The sequence below is a fragment of the Acipenser ruthenus genome, chromosome 1 (assembly GCF_902713425.1).
Source record: "Acipenser ruthenus chromosome 1, fAciRut3.2 maternal haplotype, whole genome shotgun sequence".
Classification (NCBI taxonomy): Eukaryota; Metazoa; Chordata; class Actinopteri; order Acipenseriformes; family Acipenseridae; genus Acipenser; species Acipenser ruthenus.
The window spans coordinates 47,222,527-47,242,730 of NC_081189.1; the positions used below are offsets into that span (position 1 = coordinate 47,222,527).

Sequence of the window (20,204 nt, forward strand, 5' to 3'; positions counted from 1 at the left end):
TACAAAGGATGGTAGCCAATGGGTTTCAATGTGAGCACTGTTACTGGCCTATGTGAAATGCATGGGTGATTTTGGACCATTTTCTACTGAGATGGGTGGCCACTTATTGATACTCATACCTTCACAAATGGCACCATTTCAGTTTAAACATTTGCATCATGTTTAAACCATGTTGCACATGCATTTGTTCATGCTTAAACCACCATTTATTATGTTTAATCATTGCCAGCTCATGATTGGTACAATACATTGTTGTACATCTCAGTTGGAAACAATCATGGAGTACAATGGTACCACCATGGTTTAAAACAGTTTTGTTTTGTAAACTGACTAAAAACTGCTGTGAATTATTTGGTAAATGATATTATGTGTACAGCCATTATGGAGGAGCTTGTTAAAGAGTAAGTAGTGGGGTTCCAAAAAATATAGTGTTACACATCCCCACGTGTTGCTACAACTGTTTAAATAATGTACCTGTTATTTTTCCTTTCATTATTAACATCCTGATAACTTTTTACACTATAACTTTAAAGTCTGTTTCAAAGCTTTTTTTTTAAAATGCCCGCTGCGGTTTGAGATCTGTCCTTTAAATCACTGCAGGACGAGCATTTAAAAAAAAAAATGCTCTTCTTTTCTATTCCGTACCACATCATGGATCGTTATTGCTGTGTTACCTGTTTGACAATGTGGACAATAATCCTTACACTATCAGTGCACTAGAGTGGACATTTTGAAAAGAGCTTTGAAACAGACTTTTAAGTTATAAGTGTAAAAAGTTGTCAGGACGTTAACAATGAAAAGAAAAATGACAGATACGTTATTTAAATAGTTGTATCAACATTTGGGGACGTATAACGCTATATTTTTCAGAAATCTGCTACTTACTCTTTAAGTAAGCATTGCAACTGCTCAAATCTTGCACTAGATCAGATGTCTAAGCTTTCTGGCTGAAAGAGACATACTCATTACGTGGGAGTTCTTGCAACAAAAAAAACATCTAACAGTAACAATTACACTAAGATACTGTTTTCATTAGTTCTCAATAGCTAATGCTTATAACACAATATAAATGTTGTTGTATTTTGACTGTACAGTTTTGCTGCATTTGGCTGCTTCTGTTTAATACTACAGATTTCCCCTGCAGTCTTTTCAAACCCAATAAAAACCTTAAATAGGATACTTCAAGCTCAATGAGCTATGTACTGTAGGGCTCAAGAGTCATCAATTGGACAGCCCTGTTGGAAAACATAAATGATGTTTTTTAAGCAATTTATACTTTAGCTTTCATGACAGTTTATGTATTAGTTGTGATTAACTGACTTTTAGAAATATATTGAAACACAAAGTCAAAATAAACAGGTTGGGCTTCCTCTTCTAAAATAAAGTCTATAGGTTACTGCATCCTGATATAACATTTTAGTACAAAAACAAATGACTTTCTTTGTCTATGGAAACAAAAATCACATCATAGAAACAAACCACTTATATATGGAGACTAAGCAACTAAAACAAAATTGTCTCCTAACCTTCACTACTTGACATGGTGACTGACGTGCCATTAGTAATGCTGACAAAAATAGACTGAAAAGGTCAGTTTTCCCTCTGTTCTAACAGGAAATGGCATTTAAACATGGCCTTCAAATGTATATGATATAAAAATTCAGATCCCTAACTTAATGCAAAGCAATGAGTCTGACCAAAAAGGATTCAGCTAGGTCGTTAGAAACTCAAATACATGTCTATTTCCTCTGCTCCAAGTCTTTGTTTTCCATCTCATTTCAGGATAGGTGAAATAGAATATGGATGTAAAAGGTGTAAAAGGTTAGATCTGGGTCATTCAACCATTCTGATTCAATTTGATGTCCTCTTTATGGAAACAAAAAAAATGTTATGCTTGAAAATATATATTATTGCCAAAACAAGGGTTTTTGAATAGAGCAGTATTCATTTTTCATGACACTATGATTTGTAAATATTATAATGTTGGACTTGCTCGGGCCACCAGGATTTAAGATTTTACGTTTGTAACTCACTGTAAAGGCCGCAACTGTGAACAAAAAGCCTCTTTTAAGGAGTTGGTTTGCATAAAAGAAAAGCATAGGTTGCTTCCGAAGACCAGGAAGAAATTTTGTGGAAAATGGGAATTCTCGGATCTGATACACCTGAAAACCTGCTGAAAACTCTAGTTTATCTATTTGGCATACATTTTGCTATGAGGGCCGGACAAGAGCATCGTAATCTAAGAGTTGGAGTTAGTAGTCAGCTTCAGTTGGGCAAGGACTCATTTGGACATAAGGATGTTTTTATTTATGTATTTGTAATATCATATATGTGTGTATATATATATATATATATATATATGTATATATATATATATATATATATATATATATATATATATATATATATATAAAATTACAGATTTTAAGATGGGAAGTGTGAAGCCTTCTACCTGTGGCCTTTGTGTACTGTCGGTATAGCAACCAACCAGTTGGCGTTAATCAAATGAGCCAGATTATAGGAAAGATGTGTAAACAAGCTGGATTTGAAAGCTTTTATACACATCAGTTTGAGAGCTACAGCTGCTACACGTTTGTATAATAAAGGAACAGTTAATTTGTGAAACAACTGGCCATAGATCGAATGCTGTACATGCATACAAGAGGACAAGCGATGAGCAAAAACATGAGCTTTCTGAAATACTGCAGAGTAAGAAACCAAGAAGTGGATCAGGTTGTCATGATGAGAGTACCAATGTTGTGTGTGATAATGAAATTGCTGGTGATCGTGAACCTGTCCAGAAGAAGTGTGAAATAACAATTAGAAAGGGGGATGTTTTTGTATTTTTTTATGCATTGTTAAAAGGCCTATAGTATATTATTTATGTAATTATAATTGTTCTTCAATTTGGTGAAATTGCAAACTATGTTTAAACTGTGTAAAAGTATAGGCTAATTGATTAAATAATTGCTGCTTAATAAAATGTCATTCGCTTTTTTTTAAATTGTTATGACTGTGGTTTCGTTTACGAATCAACAGTTTTCTGTGGATTCGTCGCTCAAACTCTGGATTCGTTAATCAACAATACATCTGCCCCACACTACCCTTCAAAACCACACAGCCACTTAAGTAGGTAATTTAATCCACTGAAAGATCAAAGGGTGACGTCACAGAAATGTTTTAAATTTCAATAATGTACCTAAATGGGTATCTGTGCTGTGTGGAGGTTCACAAGAAGTCAGTTAGAGATGATAGCAGCAAAGATGACAGGATCAGATGTAATTGATGTAAATAAAGTTCAGTATATTGAAAAGTATACTGGTAGTATTCAACAAAACCCAATAACTAAGGTTACAAAATAAAACTCCAACCTCACTAACTGTTTTGTATTTTTGGTTGGCAGGTCTGTACTCATGGGAAATTTGCATGAGCCCATTGTATGATTGAGTATAGTAGAATGTTGTGATATAAACTGAATAAAATGTTAAATCAGAGAATGTACTGAGTTTTAGGGAGTCCATGTAAATAATTCCTGCACCTACAAGGTTACAAAGTCTAATGCTGGTGTGAACCAGAATTGTTTTGCTAGTATAAGTGAATCGAAGCAAACAGAATGCTGAAGATAAGCAGATGTTAAAACCAAGGAAGTACTATGAAACTTAAAGACTGGTAAAGAACAATGTGGACTATTGGGTGAAACAAAGAAGCTGTTATGAAAGATGTAAACATCAAGCGCTGTGTAAAACAGACTTATTTAGAGCTCTTTGTTAGAGTAGGAAGAATAAAGGAAAGACTGCGGTCCTGTCTCTCTGACATTGCTAAATGTTGCCTTGTTTACATTGCATGCTGTTCTCTAAGTTTAATAAAGCATTACTATTAAACTGATCACAAAGACTCACACCAGTGAGCCACTTAACACAGATGTGTTCTGGGTTCTGTTGCTTCAATGCTGAGTTATCATCATTTTTCTCTACAGTACATATTATCTTTTCCTGGCTCTGACCTGGTGTAGAGCTTGCCTTGACAATCCTAACTGCCTGGCATTGAACAGATGTTACATGTTTGGTTGATTACATTATGCTATAGCATTATTCTCAATAAGATTCCAGCAGTTTTTGTTTTACATATAAAATATAAAGAACAGGTAAAGGAGAATGTGAGAAAATTTGGCATGTGCAACGTTTCTTTTTAGATTATTTAACGCTTATTCGTTTAGCCTGAATCAATGTATCAATTATATTATACTAGCTGAAGTACATGGCGTTGCCCAGATAAGTTACCGATCTTGGGTGTCGCACAATGCGCTCGGACCCCTTTCCCTTTTTTTAACTTTATTTTTTTTTTTGGTTTTTGCCATTTTTAATTTTTTTTTTAATTTTTATTCTTTTGATTTATTTTTTTGGTTTTGTGGGTTTCTTTAATTTGAGATACATGGCTACTGTTGTGATCCAGCAATGGGGTTACTAAATAAAGTACCCCGGGGGTCAAAACTGTGGATTCAAACATATCCCTCGACCTTCCCCTGGATGAAAGAGGAGGCCATGCAAAGTTGGGTTACACTGGCTCCTGTGGGGTCCGATAAAGGAACAGACAGACAGACAAACTTTCTTCTTTATATATTAAGATTATATATTGTGACAGGAAGAGAAGGAATCTGCACTGTAAATCTCCCTCCCAACCAGAAAGGGCACTGTGTAAGGAGGGTAGTATGCTTTCCCATAGACGGGCTGAATCGACAGTAGGTGGTAACTGGAAGCCATTTTGGGGCAAGCGCGTAGCTGCGAAATTGCTGAACAACTCCAATGTGGTCAGATGCGGGACAGGCGGCAATTAGATAAATCCTGGCGCTGGGCTGATCACGGGGAGTTTGGCAGTACAAAGGGAACGCAGTTACGTGAGTACATCCCGTTACGCTGAGACGTGCTTTCCAGCTGGAGTGTGTGTGTGTTTTGTTTGTTATTGTTTATTGTTGCAGAGTGACAATGAGCCAGCACTTACCCCCAGATCACTACCCCACGCACAGCACAGCCTAGACAAAGGGCACCACTTTCCCCGGGAGTCAAGGAACACAGTTTCATGCACGGAAGATTGTGGATTAAGGTGTGTGTTTTTGTTTGGGACTGTAATCCGCCGTATTGGCTTCCCCTATACCATTGCTGGTAAATGGGCGACGTGTTGATTTATTTGTGATAATTTAATGAATAAGGATGTTTTTGGGAGATAAATACTGTTTGGAAATTCACTTCTTCACTGCACCACTCATCATCCTGCCACATATATTATCACCAGTAATGTTTTATTTATCTTTCTAGTGAAAGTAATAAACACCGTCCTCAATATAGTTACTTCCTCCAGGGAGTACAACTTTCTGCAATGCTATTCTACTAGTCTTCAGTATTTCATTGATACTCTAGAGCCCCTTTCACACTGGCATGCTCTACCCGGGTCAGAACCTATCTGCGTCAGGACCCGGGTTGGGTACGCGATTTCACACTGCATTTGATAAAGCAGGGTTGACCTGGGTGACAGACGCATGTGCACAATACGCATATCAATGCCCCGGAAACAACTTGTTATTGACACTTTGTGACAGAGACAGAATGATTCTTGGTGATAAATCTCCCTCCCGACCTGTGAGGGCTCTGTGTAAAGGGAACAGAGTGCCCTTGGGGGAGCGGTTGCAATTGTTAACCAAGGGGTCATGGTTGACGGTATTTCAGGGGACGTAGTTATTATTATTATTTATTTCTTAGCAGACGGCCTTATCCGGGGCGACTTATTTGTCACAGTTCTTTTAAAATGTATGTGGAGTGTGTGAGATTTCTGTAGACTAACAGAAAAAAAAACTACAAGACCCAGAACCCCCAGCGTCACCTGACAGGAACAGCGGGAATTCTGGGATATATAAACCAGGAAATTATACTACATAGAGAGTGGTGTAGGCCTGGTGGCTGGTAATAGGCAAAAACGGTATGGTCCTTGTGACTGGTAACTGAGAAACAGAAGCAAAGGGTTGTTTAGCCTGAAAGCTGTAAACAGACAAGAAGTGAAAACGAATCATCAGTTTTAATGTGGATGTTTTCTTCCAACAAGTACTTTTCCCAGGAAGCTAAAGGACTTGTGGAGTTTTTTACAAAGAGCGCAGCCAAACACGGAGGTTGGCAAAATGGGACCGTGAGTACACAATAATTGTATTTATTCCATCTGGGGATTTCTTACCGAAAGTACCTGTGTCTGGGACAAGAAGGTTGAGAAATATTGGTAAAGTGCGTGGTCCTGTTTTAAAGAAGAGACAAGTGATAGTGGTTTTGGATGAAACTGTTACCCAACCAACCAGAAAAAGAGTGGATTTACTGTTACTGAATGAAGAATATTTAAATTTACACAGTACAGTTTAAATAGATAATGACACTACAACGTTGAAGGATGCTGCGCTGTACTATGCGTGATTTTTTTTAAAAATATAGACGCGCAGTAATTGTGTCCCACTAAGCAGTGAATAACAAAATAACACAGAATACATTTAGTGTGTTCTCGAACTTTAATAATAATAATAATAATAATAATAATAATAATAATAATAATAATAATAATAATAATAATAATAAAACAACTTTGCACAGTGAAGCTTTGAAATGACCCAAATGGCAATGACCAGTGAATAAGCAAGATTCGCAAGAACTGGACTTTTGCTGTCCGGTCAGTGGTTCTGTCCTGTAAAATTTCCCTTAAAACCGGATGTCCGGTTGAAAATCGGTTCGTTGGCAACCCCAGCTACACCATTGCTGGTATAGGGGAGGGCTATTATTATTTGGGTTTTATTAATAAACACAGACATTTTGAATTATAATGAGCTGTTTGAACTGGATTATTCCCCACACTACTCACATCCTGACAGGACTGTACGACGGTAGCCCAGAACACAAGAATCCAAAAAGACACACAAATGAAGTAATCTTTTTAAAAGAAAGAATGCACCATTGGCAAATTGGTGACCTTCAACTTGTATCCCCTCATATGTGTGAACAGCATGGCTTTGCAACAATGAATGAATGAATGCAACACACAGGAAATTGCGGGGCAAAACTGAGATGCAAAGGTGCTCAGCTTTTATTAAATCAAATAAAATGTTTACACAAAACAAAATACTTTTACAAAACAAAGTGCATGTGGGCCAAAATAAAGACAAACAAAACACTAGCAACAAACAAGTAAAATAAAATAATACAGGGGCGGGGAGTACCCCATCACATATATCACTGAATTATACAGTGCCGTGAAAAAGTATTTGCCCCTGTCCGATTTTCTGCATTTTTGCACATTTTTCATATTGTATTTGGTCAGATTTTTTTGTGGGTTGTAGTAGTATATAGAGGGAGTCCGAGAGAAAAAATGTCACCAAAGGTTGGTGCTTCTTTCATTTGTTTGGTGTGCAAGGTAATCAAACATGCAATCTTCAGGTGTGAAAAAGTTATTGCCCCCCCTAGTTAACTCAACCCAATTAAAGGGATAATTAGGGTCAGCTGTTTGAGTACTTTGGTTAACAAACAGGCCTGATTTGGGCCAGCCCTGCCCAATATAAATCTGACTAACTTTGGCCCTTACCATCAGAGTGAAGTTGTCAGCACACAGGTTCTAGAGGCACATCATGCCACGAAAAAAATAAAGTTGTTGATGCCTATCAGTCTGGAAAGAGTTACAAAGCCATTTCTAAGGCTGTGGGGCTCCACCGAACCACAGTCAGAGCCATATTGTCCAAATGGAGAAAGTTTGGGACAGTAGTGAATCTTCCCAGGAGTGGCCGTCCTGCCAAGATCTCTCCAAGAGCAAGGCGTAAAATCGTCCAGGAAGTCACAAAGAACCCTAGAACAACATCCAGGGATCTGCAGGCCTCTCTCGCCTTGGCTAAGGTCAGTGTTCATGACTCCACCATCAGAAAGACACTGGGCAAAAACGGGATTCTTGGCAGAGCAGCAAGGCGGAAACCATTGCTCACTAAGAAGAACATGAATGCTCGTCTCAAGTTTGCCAAAAAGCACCTGGATGATCCTCAAGAATTCTGGAATAATGTTCTATGGACAGATGAGTCAAAAGTGGAACTTTTTGGTCGACATGGGCCCCGTTATGTCTGGTGAAAACCAAACGCTGCATTCCACAGTAAGAACCCCATACCAATGGTCAAGCATGCTTTGCTGCATCAGGACCTGGACGCCTTGCCATCATTGAAGGAACCATGAATTCTGCTCTGTATCAGAGAATTCTACAGGAAAATGTCAGGCCATCCGTCCGTGAGCTGAAGATGAAGCGCAGCTGGGTCATGCAGCAAGACAATGATTCGAAACACACAAGCAAGTCTACATCAGAATGGTTGAAGAACAAGAAGTTTTGGAATGGCCTAGTCAAAGTCCAGACCTAAACCCCATTGAGATGTTGTGGCAAGACCTGAAACAAGCAGTTCATGCTCGAAAACCCACAAATGTCACTGAGTTGAAGCAGTTCTGCATGGAGGAGTGGGCCAAAATTCCTCCACGGCGCTGTGAAAGACTAATCAATAACTACAGGAAGCATTTGGTTGCAGTTATTGCTGCTAAAGGTGGCGTAACTAGTTATTGAGTCTAAGGAGGCAATTACTTTTTCACACGGGGACATTGGGTGTTGCATAACTTTCTTTAATAAATAAATGAAATATGGATCAAATGTCTGTGTTATTTGTTCACTCAGAGTCCCTTTTATTTAACATTAGGTTTTGGTTGAAGATCTGATAACATTCAATGTCAAAAATATGCAAAAAATGCAGAAAATCAGACAGGGAGCAAATATTTTTTCACAGCACTGTATGTGCATTAACAGAAGTGAAATCATTAGAGGAATCTTATTTACAATTGTATTTTTGATTCTATCTTTAGCCCAATCACAAATAAGTGTACCTCTTTAATTAAGAAATCCAAATCTTAAACTTACCACTGAAGATTTTAATTACCATAGCAAATTCTGGAAAACAATTATCATCTGGTCTTCCTCAGCAAATGGTATCAGGTAAAACTATTATTTCTGATCAAATTAATATGTTGAATGCTTTTAAGGATAATTTTTATAAAGCAGGTCATATTTTTGATGATCAAAACAATGAAGCCCTTAATTGAACGTATGCAATTCAGAAAGTAATAGTCTATCCTCCCCATGCTTTTCCAGTTTTCGATTTTGTTCTTTTCAGGTTACTGATATCTTAAAATCTCTACAAGCTATCGATTGTAATAAGCCTGCAGGTCCTGATGGCCTAGACCCGTTTTATTAAAAACATCTGCTGTAGTTATTGCAGAACCTATTACTTATATTTATAACTTTTCAATTGAGTCCAATGAACTGCCTACTGTCTGGAAGTCGGCTTATGTTACTCATCTATTAAAAGCTGGAAATCCATCTGATTTGAATAATTACAGACCAATTTCCAATTTGTTAATTTTGGCAAAAATGTTGGGATCATTGGTCAATAATCAATTGATATGTTATTTATTTGGATGCAAATAAAATTTTAAACAATATGCAGTCTGGTTTTAGGTCAAATCACAGTACCGTGAATGCAGCATTGATGGATGACATCAAAATGGCTTTCCTATCCCAGATGAAGGTAACAAACGGGGATATACATGGGTGAAAATTAGCAACAACTGCAAAATGTAACCTAGGAAACAAAGTCAAAGTTTCAAGATGAATTGTGGCAGTAAAAAAAGTTGCCTTGATGTAGCTAAATTAGCAACATTTATTTATACAAACTACTATACTCTATTTTGCAGTCCATGGTTTAACTAAATTGTACTCACTGCTGGAAAGGCCAAAACATTGTTTCAATCTGTGGCAATCGCTCCTTAATCTCTAAGCCCCAAAGACCTTTGCAAACACCTACTACCATGTATTCTGTGTCTTTTTCCTAGGTCACATTTTCCTGTATGAAACATGCACACATTATGGTAAAGGTATTTATTTATTTATTTATTTTATTTGAAGCTACTCTACTCATGAAGAAAATTAATCAATGTCTCATAGCAGATGCTTAAATGCTAACTTCCAATTTAGTGCATTCAGATTTCGGTTTCATGAAGCATAGTTTAACACATGACAATAATAGGAAAAGCAGCTGGGAAGGCAAGCCAAAGCCTGAATTATTGTTATTGTAAAGGAAACAAATGGCAGAAATGTAGAATGTGTTTTTTTTTAAAAATATATACTGAGATCTAAGAAGTGGTGGCAGTTCTTTAGGTAAGATGTATTGGAATAGCTCTATGTAATTTCAACAATCATCAGATTTAAGACTACCTCATGAACCATCAATAATTTGAAATGTGGATAGAAGAACCAGCCAACCAAGCAGCAGCTATTTTGTCTATCATGATTGAAATTGACTTGCAACAGGGAAATGTCCTCTAACTTTTATATATTTAAACGAAAGTTTGTGTGCTAAATATCGCAGGTATGTCGATGTTTATTTTTCCAGACCAGAAGTTTTTTTTTTTTTTCCTGTAAACAAATTTGCTAAGGAAGGAAAGGAGTTCAATATTATTTAAGGATGACAACCACAGATAACCTTTAATCCTTACACTTGTTTTACATAATTATTTTTTATATTCTGGATTATAATAATGATAAATGAAACAATATACCTGCAAGCAGCATACATACAGTACATTTCTGATTTATTGATAATATCTGGAAATAACTTGCTCATCTATTGAATTTAGTGTATTGCTGGCTCCATCAGAAATAAACAACTGATATTGTATTATACCTCTCCCTTAGGAATCTGGAGTACAGATGAATCATGTTTGAAAATATCTCAAAGATTGTGTGAACATATTTAAGGTGCAAGGATTTGTCTTATGCAGCTGCCCTGTTTTCTTCTATATGAATATGAAGTCTCAGTACGATAATATAAACAAAAGTGTTATGTGCCTTGAATAGGATGTAATAATTTGCTGTAGTCTGGTAGGGAACTTGAAAGGTCATATTTTTAAGCAGCATTAACATTAATATTTTTCAATGTAGAGTACCACCCTATACACATTTTGTATGTTTTTCAATGTACGATATGAGCCAATTTTTTCTCATTTAAACCCTTTACTTTTGTTATCCCTGAATAGATAATCTTCTCTTTAATAATATGCAAAATAATGTAATCAGCAAGACATCTCAAGTAGAATAGTACCCTGAAATGTTCTCCTTATTCTAGGTAAGCAGTACAACTGGGGATGGGAAGATCGTTGCTGGGTAACCTCACTCGGACTACTTGCTCACTAAATAGCTTGGTATACTTGAATAGATAATTGTCTCCTCCTTAAAAATATTTTAATGAGCAATCCGTCTCAAGTTCAGTGGTACCCTAAATATGAGTCTTTTACTAACAATACTGGATGACTAGGTGGAGCATTTGTTATCTATTTTACAAAAAAATAAAAAAGAATTCCTGAGTGGTGACTTCAAGACTAGCACAATGTTCAATGTAAGTATGTGCTTGGCAGTCCTGAGCCAGAAACATATCTGAAGGTAAAATGAGGAGAAAATGTTGTACCCAGCCATTCCACATTGATAGTAACAGGATATTATTTGCAGAAGTAGGAGTTGTCTGGTCAAAATGCAGAATAAGCCAGCAACTAAGCTTTGCATGCAAAGGGTTATAACAACTATATAAAAGAGAAGACATTTGGAGGTGCATTTGAGAAGCAGAAAGATCCTCCATGAACACACACAATTTCAGAAATTGGTAACTGACATGTTACGATACATGTATGCTTTGACCCACACACTTGACCATTTAACGGCTGTTCATAAGCAGCAATGTCAGGACATGAGCTGCAAAGTAAATAAGTTGATACAGCCTTTGCTTTCCCAATGGGAGTAGCAAATATAAATACAAATTCGATTTGTGTAACAAGATGGCCTATTTTAAAAATGCATTCCATAGTGTATGTACAGTATAAACATACTGTGGTAAATTGTAGCAAGAAAAAAATTGTCTTTACCTTATCCCGAATGCCTTGTCGCATTGTTTCCCGTTCGGCTTCCATTTTTTGATATTTCGCCTTCCTTTCCTCTTCTTCCTGTCGAAGGGCTTCTTGTCTTTCTTCCTCCTTCTTTTCAGCATCAGGATCTTTCTCTTCATCACCCCCCAACATCTTTCCCATGTCTTTGGTGGCCCCTATAGAACAAAGTAAACACAACACAAAATTGTTATTCAAATAAGCTAAAAGCAATGGAAATATAAAGCTGCAGGGCTGCAACATTTACACAGATAGTTAAGAAGGTCTCGTGCCAAAGCTTCTCAACCTTCTGAATGTCTCCTTCAAGATTAAATCAATATGTCCATGCAATTTGGTAGGGAAATGCTTAGACAACTAGTCTAAAGCTGCCATTCAAAGTTGCAATTTTTATCTGGAATATAACTCATTTTACCTCTATAAGAAAAGTAGGTGTCAACTGAATTTCTGTTTCTAATATAACTACAATTAAAAACAATGTACATAGAAAGTTTGTCAGTCTTTTGTTTTGCTAGGACACACAAAATTAAACAGGCAGTGCTAGATTGTGTGCACAAGAAGCAGTGTATTAGGCTAACAATAGATCCAACCACCACTTTGCCAGGAGATGGTAGAGAATAATAGATCTTCAAAAACAAGCATGAAAAGCCAGGAGATCATATTAAAAAAACTACCAACCATGAAACACTCGTGGCCTAATTACAGCCTAAGCTGAGTGAAGCATGATGTTTGCCCTTGGAGTGTATACTTTTGGCATAAAAATAGCAAATGGAATAGTTTGTAATTGCCTTTCTATGGTTGTAACTTAGTAAGGATATACATGCCTTGGTATACACAGGGAACAAATATGATAGTTTTCAACAGCAGATGCCTTACATTTTTCATCCATAGAGAAGTAGAAATCAGGATCTGGGGCAAATTCACTGACTCAGAAAAATGTAATTCAGACTTCCCTGCTATACCTAATTATCACCTTAAAGTCTACTAGCATTCAAAATAGAAACGTGCATGTTTTGACAATGCAATATGCAGTGGTGGGAACATGTGACTTCCTTCACTGCCAACAAATGATCACGTTGTACATGTTATAACAACATTGTTTTACACAAGTAAGTGATATTCAAGGTGTCAGTAGAATTAACAAATAAAAATCTTACTAGAAATTTAATCAACTGCCTGAAGTAACAAATATCCACCCACAAAGTGCCAAAGCCTGTAGAAGTACCCAGTGAAATCTAATTGTAATTGCCAAGGTACCTCAAGAATGAAAGGAACCATTTCAAATAACAAGTAGCTCCTTATATGATTTCTTATATGCCCACAAGTGTAGTCTTACAACTTTGTTATTAGCAAAGGATTTCTCACAGAAGTCTGAACCTGCCGTTCTTCTCGAACTTAGCAGGATTGCTATTGCAACAACACATCATCAGTAGGATAACACTAACCTCTCACGACGGTCTGAACCCAGCTCACATTCCCTATTAGTAGGGGTACAATCCAACACTTGGTGAAACCTTTTTGTTTATGAGTGTGATTCCATGTTTATAAAGAATAGTATAAGAACTGAAAATTGAGTTTTATCCTGAATATTACACCTCCAGCTACTATAGGTGTATCCAGGATAATAAAGGTTCTTACCTGGAATATACAGAAAGTATACCAGTAGATCTCCTTAGGGCAGAATTGTGTTTGATGGCCAGGGACTGGTTAACACCCACTCCCTGTTCACATATACAAACTGAATGTTTTCAAAATAATTCAAATACAAAAGACCAATAAACAGGTGTTGAATCGTGTGCACCCTGGTCACCCTCCCCACTCACCTCTTTCAAGCTGCTGCTCTTGCTCTACACCCCTTCACCTCCTCCCTTCTCAACACCTCTCTGGCCTCTTTCCCTCTGCCTTCAAATAAGCCTCTATCACCCCCCTCCTCAAAAAAAAACCTAACCTCGACCCCACCTCACTCCAGAACTACCGTCCTGTCTCCCTCTTACCCTCGCACGGGCAATACACCGCCAGCTCTCTGCTTTCCTGTGTAACCACTCTCTGCTCGACCCTTTCCAATCTGGTTTCCGCTCTGCTCACTCCACTGAAACTGCTCTCCTGTCTGTCACTAACTCGCTAAATTCTGCCTGTGCTGCCTCTCTCTCCTCTGTCCTAATTCTCCTCGATCCAGTTCAAGACTCTTGTACTCGCCTACCGATGCCTTGACCAGACTGCACCCAGCTGACAAAAAAAAAATCAGCAAAAAGTTGAAGAGTAATTCAAACAAAAGGGTGTTTTGAAATACTGCCAGCCTACACAGATAAATGAAGAACACCAAACCCTTATTCTTGCTTTTCTTAAATTAACACAGTCACATTAATTGAGACATATGCCCTAGGCATCTTTAAGGACTATTTACACTTGGTTAATTTGGGAATTTTATTTCAAACTGAGTTTGTTTTGTCTGTTTGAAAACAAAAATGAATGCTCCAAATGAATCCATTTCCTTTCAGGGTTTGTTTTAATTTAACACAACTGAGGAGGAAACAAACCATAGTCCTCAAATACTTTATATTACAACTACATGCAATTCCATTTGTCTTTAGTACTGGCACTCTGTGACAGAGCAGAGGCTCTACACATGGGTGCATAAGTGTGTGAGAGTTTGGTGGCTGGCAGCCATCTTGGTGAAGGAGTCTGGAACCAAGATGGCCACCCTTTGTACATCCACATGGCATGGTTTAAGGTAGGGATAAGGAAAGGTCACGTGTGCGTGACGAGTCTTTACTGTTTTGCTAATTTGCGTACGTTTTGCATCATGTTTTGTATCATTTACAATAATACTTCTGACAGCACGCATGAAGATGTCAGCGCCCAGATTGAAAGGAAAGTTTACTTCTAAATGTTTTTTAAACCTCATTCCGTTTAGAAAAACTTCCTCGATCACACATGTGCCAGCAGAGGAAGTTGAAGTGATCACAACGAGCGATCATAGACTATATTTGAAAAAAAAGACACACTGAAAAAAACACCACTTACAGCAGGCAGTTCTCAGAAATCCTGCTACGATGTCAACACGAAATGTGCTGCATGTAAGTGTAAAAAGTGGTCAAAATTGATGGACTAAATGGGCTAACACTGCTAACTATGAGGTACGCAGACATAGAGAACATTTTTAAATTCCTAAAAACTGATTTCTTGTAGGAAATCAGTCTGCTGACTGACCCTTACTCACGAGTGCTTTTTACTGCATATATTCCATTATATCTTCATATGTTTGTTTAAACCTTTTGTTTGTTCCTATGTTTCATTTATTTATTTGTAATTTAAGTGCACCAGGGTGCTTTAAACTGCCCACCACTCTACATCACACACTCACTTTTGTATTAGCTTTTTTTTTTTTAACTCAAAGATCTCTTCTGAACATAATTGTTGCCTCACTTATTACAGAAAGAGATGTAGTTCATGCTGTGATTTGTCTTAACTTTTGGCACATTTGTAAGCTTAGCATCTATTTTATGCTTCCGTAAATCCAATCCAAGTTTTGCCGCAGTTTCTAATTAATGATGTTAAATGTATTGAATTTGTATATTAATGAAGTACACTGCTGCTGCATATTAATATGGCAGTCTTCTACTGATTGATATTCATGTAGTACACCCAAACTTGGAGTTATAAAAACATGTACAAACACATTTTTGCAAATACTGAACAATTTAACACAATTGTGTCTATATTCTTTCTCAGGCTGTATTCACACTGGGTCAGTTTCGAACGGACTTTGTCTGGTTCATTACATTTGAAACAATGTATCAATGTGCGTCCTGTTCACTCTTATCTACGAGCAAAGGGACGGAGTTTGTTTGGATGCAAGCTAAAATACATTTTTTTTTGGTCCTTTTTCATTTTTTTCAGGACAGAGTTTATCTGTGTTCACAATGCGGTTTGCAAGTGCACTCAGTTCATTCATATGGTCTGTGAACCGGATGTTTACAATATTCTGCAAGGCATCTTGGTATCTTTAAAGATGGCAGCTATTGAAGTACTGCTCCAGTTTTTAATAGCATGTTTTAAATTCTTACATATTGCTGTGGAAAAAATAGGGGAAGCATTTCACTAATTTAATTAATACATTTGTTGAATGACGTGCAGTAGGAGAATAGTGCAATATTCAGTTCCGCAGCACTGCACTGTTCACCCACTGGATAAGGGCATCTGCTAAGAAATTAATAATAATAATAATAATAATAATAATAATAATAATAATAATACTGGCATTAACACTAGAATGACCAAGACAGTCATTTTAACCATTTTTGGAATTGGAATTTAAATTGAAATTGTGATGCGTGTGTTTAAGATACGGAGCTGTGCTTTCCTGACTTTTCCTAAATATATGTACTAATTACCCTGACAAAGAAAGAATCGCGTAGCTGCAAAAATTTGCGAGATAAAATACATTTATACCTATTCCGACCAGGAGCGGTCAAATTGACCGATACATATAAAACATTAAAACAATTAAATGTTAAGGTATTATTTGTATTTATCACTCTGGACTTGCCACCATGTATTGAAGTTTTATTATATCAGTCTGCATTCCTCAAGTCAGCGGTCTTCTGACATTTCTATTGTTTCAATGAGCCTCCTGATAGCCCATCAATCAGCCTTGACAGTTCACAGTGCCAGGCTGTCTGTCTGCACTCTGGTTACTGTACAAGTCGCTCGTTTTTCTAAGAAATTCATTGCTATCCCAATACACATTGAAAATGGATCGCAGAAGACGCAGGACAGCAAAGCAGTGTTTGGATTTACTGCAAATTTTACCAAACAACGATTCTGATGCAGCAGAGATGGACAATGATGAATCTGGCTCTGCCAGCACTTAGACTTTGTAAACGATTGTAAATGAAGCCCATTCTGTTAAATTGTTTATTTATTCATGTGATTTTGATTATATTATGCTTCGGTTGCGTATATGTACTTTGTTATATTGGCAATATAAACCAATTTAATGTATTTTTTTATACTTATTGTCTTATCATTTCAGTTGTACATTTGTGTATGTACATGATATACCTGTATATCCACAAATTTATTTTCAAATATTTGTTTATTTCAATTTTTACCATTTTTTGAGGTTGTGCTTTATGTAATGTCTGTATATAAACACATTTCTGTTCAAATGCCCATTTATTTACAATGTTTCGGTTGTGTAGATGCTTTATATGATGTTCCTGAATCAAACTATGACTTACATTCAATTCAATTGTTTGTCCTTTCATTATAATATTTATGTTATTTTTAATATGGTTGTTCACACTGAAGTTTAGGAAGCGAACCAGACTCGGTGCGTTTGCCAAACGGATCAAGACCACCTCTCTAGGTGGACTCGGTACAGTTTGTTTTTCCAAGCGGACTTTGTTGTTCACACTTCACACCAAACGTACCGAACCGTACGAGTGCAGACCAAACCCTCTAAATGGACCCAGAGTGAACACAGCCTCAGATACTATACATACCTTTACATATTGAAAACAATTGTTAGAGTAAAAAACCTATCCCTGAATATTATCAGATTGTCAGAGGGAAATTTTAAGCAAGCCATGTATTGCAAACTCAAGATTTGAAGATTTTGGGGAGTCTTATAAGGATTTATCTACCCTAAATTGCAGGTTTTGCCAATGCAGTTTATCAATATTTTAATGCAACAAATCCAGTAATGGCGAAGAACCTTCCAAAGCCTAATGCTCTCAGTGTTGCAATTTTATGGCTTTACTGTTGAAAATTATTCAAACCGGCTCAATTCATAGTTCATTTCCCAACTGCTCGAGATTGTAAAAAGAACCGTTATTATGCAGTCAGAGTGAAAAATGCAGTAGAATTCTCATTGACAACAATGAAGGAAAAGCTTTGAATCAATAACTCATCATGATGGAAGTCAAACCAAAATAAACGTGTTCTGTAATTTTAATTATACCTCCAGCTCTAACTACAGCTGAATGAGACCATAAACTTGAAGGGTAAAAACATTAATGCTGGAAAGATCTGGATTGACTGCTGTATCTAACAAAGGCTCACTGGACATTTATCAGCTTGCCTAAAATATCAGTGTTCTTATCAAAAACATGAAGTTAGTTGTGTTGAATTTATGTCAGGAATCCTACTATTGTGTAACTGCAGCTCTGATAAAACCATCTTCTGTTGAATTGGACAAATTGGTCTATCAGCAACAACATCATAGCTGAGAATCAGAAAATAAACATCTTGAACACATTTTATTACCTCGCCCTTTGATAACTATATATATAGTTATTGTAGTCAAAAGTTTACTAACCCAATGGAAATGTATACTTTCTAGAAATTTCTCAAACAAAATTGTAGGAAAAATATTTTGTAGCAAAAGTTTTGTGTTTGTGGATGAGGGAAAAAAGTTACAAGAAATATAGTTCTACAATTATTTATTTCAGCATTTTTTTTGCAAAACTCAATTAAATCAATTGCTAGTTGATGCACCTTTAGCAATAACAACCTCTTTTAACCCTTTGCAGTCCATTTATTAAGTGCGCGTCAGCCACATCAATTAATTTTCACACGTGCAGTTAATTTTAGACGCGCTGTTTAAAAGTATTTTTTTCCACAGTCAAACGGGTTTAAATGGCCCTGCATATCAACAAAGCACTCACTAGGCATCTCCAGCCCTGCCCCACCCTTTCGTTCGCTATCGCTTTCACCTATGTAAGAAATAAATAATAATAAAAATAATAGTCGTGCATACCGATCAATCATCTCCGGATCACTCGTTTTATCACCAAACTCCTCAATAATGCGATCCAAGTCATTACTTTATTACTATAACATCTGAAAAAAGCTCTGCAAATGCCCATAATAGTCTCTGTGCGCTGACGCACTCAGCCAGCTTGTTTACTTATGACCGCCCCGTTATCTGATACCCGATACCATGTATGACTATTCATGAGATACGCCTTTTTTTTTTTTTTTTTTTTTCGACTGGTCTCGGCTCCTGTCGCTCCCACTCGGCAATTTAATGTTTTTTTTCTGCTTTTTCCGGAGAAAAAACGACTAGAAGCCCGTTTTTTGCGTTGCTGTAATGATGTCGGACCCAGTCCGACAAAGGACCTGAGAGGAATAATTGCAATGTCGGACCCAGTCCGACAATGGACCGCAAAGGATTAAATGATTAGGATATTTGTCATGATCTTTAGTGGTTTTTGACCATTTTTCAATGCAGAATTGTTCCAGTTTATTCAAATTCCGAGGACTTCTCTTGTGCACAGACTTCTTCAACTCATACCAAAGATTCTCAATCAGATTTAGAGGGGACTAGGCCAATTCCAGAACCTTAATTTTATTGTTCTTTAACCATTCTGAAGTAGATTTTGATGTGTGCTTTGGATCGTTGTCGTGTTGGAAAGTCCAGTTGCGCTTTAAACCAAGTTTTGTAGCGGAGGGTTTCAGGTGATTGGTCAGTATCTTTTGGTCTGCTATGGAATCCAATTTACTATGTATTGGAACAAAATTTCCTGTGCCATTAGAGAAAAAAACAGCCCCATAAAAGGATATTACCACCTCCATGCTTGACAGTAGACATAGTGTTCTTTTCTTTGTAAGCCTCACCAGACTTTCTCCAAACGTAACAACACAAGCGTGACCAAATAGCTTGATTTTCGTTTCATCACACCACAAAACCTTTGACTAGAACTCATATCTATCATTCAAATGCTGTTTTGCAATCTTTAAGAGATTGTCCTTGTGATGTTTTCTTAAGAGTGTTTTTTTCCTTGGCCTGTGACCATTGAGACCTTCCCCATGCAATACTCGACCGATGGTTGAAATGGAAACCCCAGTCCCACTTGCAGCCAATTCACTTTGAATATCTTTGGCAGTCAATTTCGGATTGTTATTAACCTTCCTCACAATTCTTCTACTTGTTCTTAATGAAAGAACCTTCTTTCTTCCAGACCGAACGTTGTGACAGTACCATGAGTTTTGTACTTCTTGATAATACAAATAATTGAAATTGGGATACTCAAATATTTGGAACGCTTCTTGTATCCTTCTCCAGCTTTATCACAATAAAGACAGCTCTTTACTTTTTCCCATATTGACTTATTGGTAATGACAGCAATCATCCTATGCCTAATCCTTTTATACTCCCTAAGAATGTTC

The 20,204-nt window shown here is 36.9% G+C and overlaps 1 protein-coding gene across 6 annotated transcripts in view; it reads right to left on the bottom strand.

Moving 5' to 3' along the window:
- The window catches only part of LOC117420741 (complexin-1), a 111,795-nt gene that overhangs the window by 29,282 nt on the left and 62,309 nt on the right, over window positions 1-20,204 (bottom strand). For all 6 annotated transcript variants that reach the window (XM_034034319.3, XM_034034318.3, XM_059025817.1 and 3 more), the window contains exon 3: window positions 12,015-12,190. In XM_034034319.3, coding sequence (XP_033890210.1) covers window positions 12,015-12,190 — 176 coding nt within the window. The remainder of the gene's footprint in view (window positions 1-12,014; window positions 12,191-20,204) is intronic.